Below are 11,807 nucleotides of genomic sequence, written 5' to 3' on the forward strand. Positions count from 1 at the left end.
TTACTCTAATTAAGGTGTAATGTCTTAAATAAAAGGGGCATTGGCAAATTCAAGATCCTTTTGCTACTAAATCAACACCATTAATTGGTAGACAAGGCGGTATAATCAATTCGATTTTGCTTTTTGTTGACTTTGATTTTTGTTGCTTTTACTATTCGCTTCATATTTATAGATTACATTGACAAGGAAAGGGAAAATAAAAAGTCAAGTAAATGTGTTAGAATGGAACTCTTTCTTGACTTTTTTCTAACATATAATACAATATTTTTTATAAGGTTTGAAGTATTCATATGAACCCAACCCTTATGTTGGCTTAATAATTGGGATATTTATGATTTGGGTTCGAGTCACGTTATTATTAGTATTTTATCCTCTTATAATTTATAAAAGAAAAATACATATATATATTTTAATTTCACATTATAAAGCTTAAATCCTCCATCTTTATGAACTATGCTGACAAAACTATTTCTTTACTTTAATTAGGCCTTTCAGATGCTAAATTAGTAATTCACTGAGGAAGGTACTTGCTTGGTTCCTTTTACCATTTACCTAACAATCCCATTAATGAAAGGTCAAATTTCTTTTACTGTTCGTAAATTGTGTATTCAGTTCATCTATTTTGGCATTTTATTTCTATCCAAACCAGTAATTATTCCAAATAAAAGTTAGTGGAAATTTTTCTTAAACAAACAAAAAATTCACATTAATATTTTAGATAAAAGGGATAATAATTTATTTGACCCTCCAATTTTATAAAATTCTTTAAATTTGTATTGTTTTTAAATCATCCCAAAATAAATGAAAAGTTAACATTCCTTCACTTTCATTATGTGGCATGCACATGTTTAAAATTTAAAATATATTTTTATGTTTTTAATAATTTTAAATTTATTTTTATTATTTTTTCAATTTTAAAAAATTGACGCAATGCGATATCCACGTGGCAACCCACAAGTATATCATATTAGCAAAGTTAAATAACCTTTAATTTTTTCATCCATTTTTTGAGTGATTTGATAAACAATGCAAATTTAAGAGGTAAATGAGGTGAGAATTTAATTGAAGTGTTAAAATGGAAAAATTATTTTATGGATCCTTCCCATCACATCATCTATGGTCCCTTTCAAATTATTTAAAGACATTTCAACAAATTTTTCTATATTATTGATACATAATTTTAGTTTTTTTTAATCCATAACTCTAAATTTTGAATCTTAAATCTTAAACCTCAACCGCCAAATCTCAAACCTGAACCCAAACTCCGAACCTCAAACCGAAATTTGAGTTTGAGATTTGGAGTTCAAGATTTAAGATTTAAGATTCAAGGTCAGAGTTCGAGATTTTAAGTTCAAGATAAAAAATTATCAAAATTATGTGTCAATAATATGAAAAATTTTGCTAAAATATCATTAAATAATTAGAAAATAAAAGATCTATATAATAATTTATAATTAAAATGAATAATTAAAAAAAAGTGGATTGCTTTCCTGATTAGGAAACCAAGTCGCATATCTTTTAAATTATAGAAGATCTGTTTTTTTAATGATGGACCGACATATCATAGGCACTATTACTTGTATTTGTCCTTGTTGTGGGGGATCAAACATCAAACATCAAATTATGTACTCTTCATAGCAGTGAGACCAGGTCCATGACCATGATTACATTTTATTATACACAAATGACAAAATTACAACACATAAAGCCAATGACTTGAAGAAATTAATTCAACTCCCAAATCCCAAAAGGATTTATTTATTCTTTTTGGGGCTGGAATACACTTTTAATAATGAAATATAAAATTCATACATTAAAAACTGTAACTTTCACATAAAATGGGGTTATTTTAATTTTAATATTGTAAGAATAATTTGATTTTATAATTATAACATCAACCAATTAAAACGCTTATAAAAAGAAAAGCCGAATTAATTTGACTGAATCAAATAAAATCAGTTGAATTAATTGATTCAATCCAAATTCTTGATTCTCCCACACAGTTGAGTCAGTCGAGTTGAAACGACGTGTTGCTGAAAACATTGCTTATCCTTCTCTTCTGTTCTGTTCGGTTCCTAGGAAGAAAGTCAAACGAGAACTTTCCATCAAACTGCTGTTCTGTTTTTCCAGTTCCATTCAATTCAAACCATTTCCCTCTTTCAAAGGGTTATATTGTCGTTGTCTAATGCTACCTGCTAACGACCAATACTATATTGGTAAAAAAGCTATCCACTCCCTTTCAGTTTTGACATTGAGTAAATTAGTCCTTTTCAAAAAGAAATAGAGCAATTTAATCCTTATTAATTTTAATTATATATAATTTTGATTGATATAATAACAAATTTAGCCATCAAAGTTTACAAATTCTATTAAATTGGCTTGATTTAAAAAATTCAACCCGTAACATTTGTGTAAATGTGTAGAAGTTAAGGCAAAATTTGTTGATTTTTTTTTTAGAATTGAGGCCAATTTGATAAAATATGTGAACATTGAGAGCTAAATTTATTATTAAACTAATAAAAATTATGTACAATTAATGTAAGGCATTAGCACTATGGTTAATTGTCCTTAGTTGTTTACTTTTGGATTTTTTTAATAAAAAGGACCAATTTGCTCAATTATGAAATTGAAAGGGACTGAAAAAGTCTTTCTACCTATCAATATTTCATATATTTATTCCAATATATCAAAAGGTCTAGAAGTATAGCAACCCGTTTGAAAAATTGGTATTGATCTACAATCGAATCAAATTAAATTGGATCAGATTTTGGAATCATTGAATTGGGGTTATTTTGTTTTTAATTATTAATATATACTGAGTCTATTTTAATTTGAACGGAGAGAAGTAGTAATTAGCAATGCCTTGGAAAATTTTCTCCCTGTTTGTCTATAGTCAAAATTCAGTCTCTGTTTTTTCATTATCTTAATTTCATCCTTTATTATATAAGCAAACGGTTTTGAAGGCAACTTCAAGAGTTATTTTTCTTTTTGGGTCTTAGAAAATGAAGTGTTTTCCCATCTTCATCAAAGACAAACCAAAGAACAAAAACAGAGGAACAGGCTCTGTTTTTGAAACAAAGAACCTAGCCAAATCACAAGACTATTCAGATTCCAGTCAAACATCGAAATCATTCCAATCTTCGAAGAGTATCCCAGAATTGTACAAAGAGAAACAGCAAAATTTAAGGGTTTTCTCGTTGGAAGAATTGAGCGATGCGACCAATGGTTTCAATAGGACGTTAAAGATCGGTGAAGGTGGATTTGGGAGTGTTTATAAAGGCACGATTAAACCACTCGGTGGTCGAGGACATCCTTTAGTTGTGGCTATCAAGAAACTCAACACGCACGGTTTACAGGTATTTTTGCTGCTATTTTTTTTATTTATTATTTTCTGGTCTTTCTGAAATCATGCTCTGTTTCTAAGATTGAAACTTGAAAAAGGGTTGTTTATGGTTTCAATAGGTAAAATTACTGTGGAGCCCCTTTTCTACGCATCAGATTGCATTTTGCCCCTTTAATTAAAAATGAGCAATTTAGTTTAAAGTTTTGTCAATTTGTCAGTTTTTAATTGTATTAATGAATAACATATCTGTGTCGGATAAACACCTAAATCTGAATAACATAGCTGCCATTTAATATTCTCTGCTGAATGGCCTTGTTTTTAGTAGACATACATGAGTTTTTGGCTTTTATGACACATTTTCATGGTACATAGCTGCATTACATTTTCAGATTCTTATGATATTTTTGCTATAATCTGATACAGGGTCATAAGGAATGGCTAGCGGAGGTTCAATTTCTGGGAGTCGTCAACCATGCAAACCTGGTGAAACTTTTAGGGTACTGTTGTGCAGATGGTGAAAGAGGGATTCAAAGGCTGCTGGTCTACGAATTCATGTCGAACCGTAGCTTAGAAGATCATCTTTTCAATAAAACATCCACATTGCTATGGAAAACAAGGTTGGAGATTATGCTTGGAGCAGCTCAAGGACTGGCTTATTTGCATGAAGGATTGGAAGTTAAGGTACTCACAATCTTTTCTTTTATTTGCAATGTGTGTGTGTGCGTGTGTGTGTGTGGAAATAGAGAAAAAAATGCTTCATTGAATGCGTCCTCTGGGTTAATTGTATAGGTTATATATCGAGATTTCAAATCTTCGAACGTGCTCTTGGACGAGTGTTTTAAACCGAAGCTATCGGATTTTGGACTTGCGAGGGAAGGACCTACCGGGGATCGTACTCATGTATCTACAGCTGTAAGTAGATTTATCAGCTATTCAAGAACAGTAAGAACTTTGATGTGTTTTGTTTTGATTTATGGCTGGTTTTTGTTCAAGGTGGTTGGAACGTATGGATATGCAGCCCCAGAATATATCGATACAGGTCATCTCACAATCCAAAGTGATATATGGACTTTCGGGGTCGTACTTTACGAGATCATCACAGGGAGACGAACGGTGGAACGTAACCGACCGACATCCGAGCAAAAGCTTCTTGAATGGGTGAAAAATTTCCCTCCTGATAGTAAACGGTTCAGCATGATCATCGATCCTCGACTTCAGAACGATTATTCTTTCAGTGCAGCTCAAAAGGTTGGACAGTTAGCCAAAAGCTGCCTAAACAAAAATGCCAAGGAAAGACCAACAATGAGTCAAGTTGCGGAAAGCTTGAAACAAGCAATACAAGAATCACAAGAGGGAAGCAATGGAGTAAAAAAATCTCATGTTACATCGTCGTCTAGATCAAGTAGGCGAAGATCGAAATAAGATTCGATATAAGCATTATGCTTATATAACTCCACTGTTTAATGAAATCTCCATGTATTTGTGGAGATTCTATCATTTTGGCATATGAGTGTATAACATACGGACTGTATAGTCTTTGCTCTGTTTACATATACATTCTCCTTTCTGGTTTTCTAGCTTATATATTATACATGAAAATTATATATACAAATTTTCTATGCAAGAGCAGCCTCCTTTGTTTTCTCCACATTCTTGTTTCTGATAAACCCAATGTAAAGATTTGTTCCTCGGGAGTCGCTGTCCGGAATTTTCCGACCTCCTTCGGACATGTTTTTCACAAACTCCACTAAGTTCCTCCAATTGTCCCCTTCAAACAACCTTTTGTTCATTCTTAGATAAGTGAAAGCACTCAATCCGCTACCCGAATCTGATCTACTCGTTGCCAAAACTTGTGCATACGCACCACTATCGTACCTCTCTAATGCATTTTCTCCCGCGAGTTCGACTCGTGCAGTCTTTGTCACCATCTTCACTTGCCGAACCAATCCTTCCGGCGAACAATTTGCGTGTTCGGGTTGTTGCGAGTCTCTCATCTCCATGCAGGTGAAATTGAAAACAACTCCGTGCTTGCTAAACATTCGAGCTATCGGGAGGTACCCGTCTCGGTGTCGAGTATTGTAGTACCCTGCTGTTAGTTCAGCAGCATGGGACCTTGTGTTGTAATGCCAGTGAATTCCAGCAACCTTTCCTGATAGTTTGGCTCCAGTTCCTTGAAATGTTCCTTTTGCTGCTGAAAGTAGTCTATCTCCATGATCCAATAGCATACCAGAGTACCACTCTAGGAAGAACTGTCCGTACTCGGTGTTCCATGTGCCGTCCTTTCGGAAAAACCCGGTTTCTTCAGGGAATTGCTTGTAATGACCTGAATCATGTGGTCCACTTTTTCCCCAGTCTTTCTTCCCCATTGCTGCTGCTGCTGCTTCAAGTGAAGCTCTCATGAACTGTTTCAACATTTAACAACAGTCCAAGTTTGATCATTTGAATTATAGACCATATTTCTAAGTATTTCAATGAAATTCTAAAGTTTAATTACCTTGTCATAACACTGAAACTCCCCAATTCCAGGAAATTTCCATGTTCCATTGCTTTCCGGATAAGATGGGTATCTCAGTTCCCCACAAGGTCCCATCCCCACTTGAATTTCCTGTAAGAAAAGTGCATAAAACATGAGATGCCTGTGGTCCACCATTGAGTGGTATCCTTCTATTCTTATCCCATTTCAATATTTATCGTGATTAAAGATGTAACAAATACCGCGAGAGTAAATGACTTACCACAATAACTCGTCCCAAGTAATCTCTGAACCTCTCACGGAAGCTCCTCATGTAATCGGTGTAAGCCTGAATAGGTGTTCGTCCTCTAAGAACCGGCATGGAATCACATCCCAATGAAATGTACTCAGGGTTCCTCCGCCCTGACCGATCAGTGTACACAAGGTCCGGGTTCTTACTTATTTCTTCAAGCACCCATGGCGGTAATGGGATACTAAACATATTCAAAACATTAAGAAACGTTAGTTTAATGTTTTCCAAAAGCATAACAGAATCATATTTGTATATAAACAGTACCTGCAAGAGTCACCGACATTGCCACCACACTGGTGAAAAGACATGACAACTTGAAGTTTCAAACCATGTTTTTCAACCATTTGTACAAGCTCAAAATACCCATCCCAATTATACTTCAAAGGTCCATCTTTTTCCACCAAGCCCCACCAAGCATCCACCATAACTCCTTCCACGCCGGCACTCTTTAACGCCATTAAACTAGCATTCATCGCTTTCGGCTTGTTTAAGTTACCACCGTGTGTCACCGTGTCGAGCGGTAACATCACGTAAACAGGCACCTTGCTGTTGTTTTCAGTGTGGGAAATCGTTAAACTGTGTAGTTTCTCTTGTTTCTCGGAGATTTTCTCATGCGAAACTTGTTGCATCCACGTTGAATATTTTGGTCGCAAACGGCACGAGGGCTTTATTTGAGCAAAGGAAACGGTGGCTAAGAAATGATCATCGGAGGTTTTAAAGCTTTTGGTTTCTTTTGGATTGATGAAGGAAGTAGAAGACCGTAATGTTAAGGCCATGTTTTTTTTTATTTTTTTTTATTTTTGTGTGTGTTTGCAGAGGAATGGAGGAGAAGATGTGAGAATAAATGAAGATGGGTTAGGTTTCATTTATAGAAAATAAATGAAACCTTAGGTTTAGATTTTGAAGGAGGCAAAAAAGGTGGGCTCAGATTTAAAAGGGCAAAAAGAACTCAAAAAAAAGTGCAATAGTTGAAAACTAGTCAGCTCAACATTTCAAGGTCATATTATAATATTTTATCTATTTACAGGTTTGTTTTTTTTAAGCTCTCGATTTTATTACTTATTTGGGTATTTCAGTCACCATTGAAGCTCAAGCTCTAGGGATATTTATTTTCAACTCACATGGTAATTGAACAAAGTCATAGTCACCCGTTGTTTAAATAAATATTTATGTTAATTCTTTATAATTTTTAACTTTTAAATACCATACGTAAACTTTAGTTTTATTTTTAATTTTGTAATTAAATAAAAACTAAATCAATAAATATATATATATATATATAACATAAACATATAATAAGAATTATATATGGAGAGTGTTGAAATAAAGTAAAGTGAGATAGCTTTTTATGTAGTGTGCCGCATATTCGATTTCTGTGGCTGACAAGTTATTAGGATTTTCCAATATTTCTCGGCTTTGCTAGGTTTTGGATAAGAATTTTTTTATTATTTATAAAATGGCAATGGCATTAAAATAATTTTACAACAAAGTAATTACAAAATTAGATTAACACCACCATAATTTTACTTATTACCTATTAGGGCATAGCTGCGTGCAACCATGCACTTGCATACCCTAATAATCGAAAACTTACACCAAAAGATTACCATGACAACGGTTGAGAACTAAGTGAAAAAAGAACCCAAAACAGAAGAAAATTGGGAGAGAAGGAGACGAGAGAGAGAGAGAGAACAAAATTGGAGCCTATTTTGAATTGCCCCAAAACATGTGGATACGATTAAGTCTATGCTTATTGGTTGGATTTATGTTTTTTGCATTGATTTATTCAAAGTTTGACACTGATTTATTATGAAATGTTTAATCAAATTGGTTGGCTCCATCACAAATGTTAACCTCTTATTTTCTTGCAAAAGGATAGGATCAACAATTTGTCCATGTCATTCATGCGTTGGATTTGCTCCCTTATTTTTCTCAAAACAAGTTGTTTCAGACGCCAATCTTTTCAGTGAATTTTACATTATTTATGGTGTACCATAATTTTATTTATCAACAATTTCTATACCTATATCTCACCCTTTTTAGATTTTGGATTGATTTCACTCAAGCTAATTATTAATATTGTTAAATTCAATTTTTTCGTGATTTTATTAATATAATAAATATAGTGTTAATTGTAAATTTATTTAATTTTACATTTAATGTGATTTAATTTAAGTTTTAAGATTGATTTAATAAAAATCAATTGCTAATATTATTAGTGTTATACCCCTATTCTAGCTTCGACACGTGGTAATACAAAGAGTGGCTTAGCAAACACTTGCGGATGGCCCTCCACCATGTATCCTTGTTGGTGACCATTCAACTGAGTTTTTTGTGACCAACTACCCACTTACTGTACATCACCCACTTTTATCCTCTTATGAGATATCACTGAAGGACCACTAAAGCAAAATAACCTCATACAATCTCAATAAGGAGAATCTCAGAGCAAGACCATACGTTACTATGCTTGACGACAACTGACATGTAACGGACTTGCCACTTAGTCGACCACACAAGCAGCCTACCATCTGTATCATCAATGGCATGGCATTATTAGATAAGGGGATCTCCCCTATATATATCCCGACATGCGGAATAACAGGGATCATTCTTTTCCTCAAGCATTCTGCTTGATAATCGAGCATTCTCTAGTTTTCTCTTCTTCTTTCTATTCCTCTTTCCCCTTCTTCCTTATTTCTTGCCTTCAGCTCTCAGCCTGTCATAGGTGAACCGACTCAATAGTCATCATCAATTTCTCCTTCTTGTTAATTCCTTGTATCAACAATTAATTAGTTATAATTTAAAAAAAACTCAAAAACCCGAATTAAGAACAAAAAAAAATACCATTACTTTCAAGTACCAAAACGTATAATTTTTAGCAAATACAAATATTATATTGAACCAAAAATTAATACAAGCAATATGTTTAAGAAAAATGTGAAAATACCTAATGTATTAAGTTTTTTTTAATCTCAAAAAAAACTGGACTTGGAACTTGATCATATGCTGTAATTGCATCAGATTTAGAAACAGATGTTAATTGATTTGGGTTAGAAATTAGGAGGGGAAAAGCAATGCAGGCAATTAGTTGGTGGTAAAGAAGAAATAATGAAATTGGATACAGGAAATTGAGGTGACAAAGGGGTCATTATCTAAATGGGAATAATACATTCAGACTCTGATGTACCCCATGACATGGATCGCCTGGTGCTTATATTCAGGTGAGGATTGCAGAGCTTAGCCATTCACTTTTTCTCATTTTTCCTTTTCACCTCTACATATACTATATTTTTTTGTGGACTAAATTAGATCTTTCTCTTACCAACAAACAATTATCAAGTGGGGAATGGAAAATACTTTCTGTAAATTTAAGGAAAATATTTCAGGGTACATCGAGCTGGTATTAATCCATATGCATATAATTTTTGAGTTTACACAGCGACCATCTCTCCCCTACAAAACACTTTTTAAGTAATGACATTGATTTTTTCTAATTCAAAATATGTGGGTTTCAATGGAGAGATCAAAGACTGCATTCACGAATAGAAATTAGACATTTTTTTGTTGAGACGAGGTTGACTTTGTTTAAAGTGTTCAAAGTACCATTCAATTGGAGCCGACAGATCTTTTAATAAATTAATATTGTTTTTAGTTTAAATTTTATTTTTTTATTTTACAAATAGCTTTAATGTCTAAGTTAATTTAGAGGGGCGGTAAATTTAACAGAACGAAAACTCCTCATTAGAAAAAAAAATGCATGGTAACCATTGTGAACTTGATAGAGTCTAGGCTCATGCCTTGGCACTTGATGGGTTCAACTATGTTACTATTTAAGAGTATATGTTCAAACCCTATCAAACATGGATGTTCACATCTTCTAGATAGATAGTTGTGCACCATACATGATTGAATTTGACAAGTTACTCTCGTTTTGTCAAACCTACAGCCAAAAAACACTTGAGCTCTCAACAAAATTGGAAGTTAAAATCTTAATTAAAGATAATATTCGATCTATTGAGAAATTTATTAATTTTAAACAAATAATACTTTAAAAATTTCTCTAAAAATAATCCAACTCCCTAGAGAAGAAAAATTATCCAAGTTCTATTGGTGGATGATACTAGTCTTCAATCTCTCCCCGTTAAAACCCACACATTTATTAGTTGAAAGGGATTAATTTTCATTGGTAGATATATAACTCAATCTAGTTTTCAATTTCCTATACCTGCGGTGTTTCGCAACAAGACGACCCCAATCTGCCTAATGTTTTCATTTTTCAACAGTTCCAAATTTCAAGCAGCCCCATTTGTCACAATCAATACAAACAAGGTCCCCTCTCACATATTTCCCATTACCATTTGCTTGTGGTTCTCCATTGCTAAGACGTTTCCATTTCCAATCCCCACAAAAATAAATAAATAAATAAGAAAAGTAAAACCCCTCAACGCCCTTTCATTTCCATGGCCAATCTAGTAATATTGAATGCAAAAAAAGAAGTGCAAATGATTAAATTAAATAAACAAGTTTATCCATGGTGGATATTGGATAAGTTTGCTGTGAAAATATGGTAAGCAGACAATATTATCATAATAGAAAAGTAGAAACATATTATATTATTTCTGATAAGAACAGAGTTGCTGTCATAAACAGATTTTCCAAAACAAAAACAAAAAGTTTTGGGTTTCAAAAATTTATAATAATGTAAATACGTAAAATGTGGGTTGAGTGTTAATTCAATTAATATAGGCATTACTTTGAATATAAGAGAATATGGGGTTGAGTGCACTGAAGCGTATTTTTTTTTTATTTTTGAATTAAAAAAGAATTATGAATAATTTTTAAATATTATTTTAAAAAGAACAGATATAATCAGAAACAGTGGAGAAATTATTTAAAAAATACATAAAATATTTGGGTTTTAATATTTTTTTACCTTCGATTAAAGGAATTGGATTAGAGTGAAGAAGCATTTTCTTTTACAAATATTTGATTCAACCCTTGATAAGATATTTTCCACTAACATTGATAATGGCTGCTTGGGGGACACTTTTCCTTCACAATAGAGGGCCCTGAATTAGTTTTTTTTTTTTTTTAAATATGATACAGAATCTTAATTCAAAGTTTTCTGTACCTGTTATTTTCACAAGTCAATTTCCAAACCAGTTATTATAAAATTTGTTAATTTAAAGATATTTGTATTTTGAAGTTTGGCTTGGATTTTCGAAAAATATGCGTGTCAAAACTATTTTTTTGAAACGACTTTGGTTTTGAAAGTAAAAATTAAAATGGGAGTCGCCACCGATCTTTATTAGGTGAGATCGGATCACCTTGTTTTAATAAAACGTTTTAGTTTATTAAAACGGTGTTTTGGTCTACGAAATTTGAGAAAACGGGTTCGGGAGTCGGTTACGTACGAGAAAGGATTAGCACCCTCGTAACGCCCAAAATTGGTACCTAATTGATTAATTAATGTCTTAAATATCGAAAATTAAAAATCGAGAATGTTTTTTTTTTAAAAAAATACGATCCTTTTCATTGATGTGGATTAAAACACTTGAATTAGCTCAAAACGATTGTTAAAGATTTCCTTATCTCGAGATATCGGAGTATCACATCCCGTAAGTTAGGACACAATACTATGAACTCCCGAGCACAAGGTCGTCTTTACTTTTAATTAGAATTCCGTGTATTTTAAA

The 11,807-nt window shown here is 32.9% G+C and overlaps 2 protein-coding genes across 3 annotated transcripts; one reads left to right on the forward strand and one right to left on the reverse strand.

Annotated features, from left to right (window-relative positions):
• Positions 1 to 2,709: 2,709 nt before the first annotated feature.
• LOC108461267 (probable serine/threonine-protein kinase PBL19) lies at positions 2,710 to 5,136 on the forward strand. Of its 2 annotated transcripts, XM_017761058.2 has the most exons (4): positions 2,710 to 3,356; positions 3,767 to 4,024; positions 4,133 to 4,255; positions 4,337 to 5,136. In XM_017761058.2, the coding sequence occupies exons 1-4, from the start codon at positions 3,003 to 3,005 to the stop codon at positions 4,763 to 4,765; spliced, it is 1,164 nt and encodes a 387-aa protein (XP_017616547.1). In that variant the 5' UTR covers positions 2,710 to 3,002; the 3' UTR covers positions 4,766 to 5,136. The 2 variants fall into 2 exon arrangements, with proteins under 2 accessions (XP_017616547.1, XP_052877982.1); XM_053022022.1 differs by having other exon boundaries at positions 4,133 to 5,136.
• Positions 4,803 to 7,083, reverse strand: LOC108461266 (beta-amylase 3, chloroplastic-like). The gene is made up of 4 exons (XM_017761056.2): positions 6,373 to 7,083; positions 6,079 to 6,289; positions 5,838 to 5,948; positions 4,803 to 5,745 (listed from the first exon to the last, which is right to left on the reverse strand). The coding sequence occupies exons 1-4, from the start codon at positions 6,882 to 6,884 to the stop codon at positions 4,960 to 4,962; spliced, it is 1,620 nt and encodes a 539-aa protein (XP_017616545.1). The 5' UTR covers positions 6,885 to 7,083; the 3' UTR covers positions 4,803 to 4,959.
• Between the last annotated feature and the right edge of the window lie 4,724 nt (positions 7,084 to 11,807).

This window comes from Gossypium arboreum, chromosome 11 (genome assembly GCF_025698485.1).
Source record: "Gossypium arboreum isolate Shixiya-1 chromosome 11, ASM2569848v2, whole genome shotgun sequence".
Lineage (NCBI taxonomy): Eukaryota > Viridiplantae > Streptophyta > Magnoliopsida > Malvales > Malvaceae > Gossypium > Gossypium arboreum.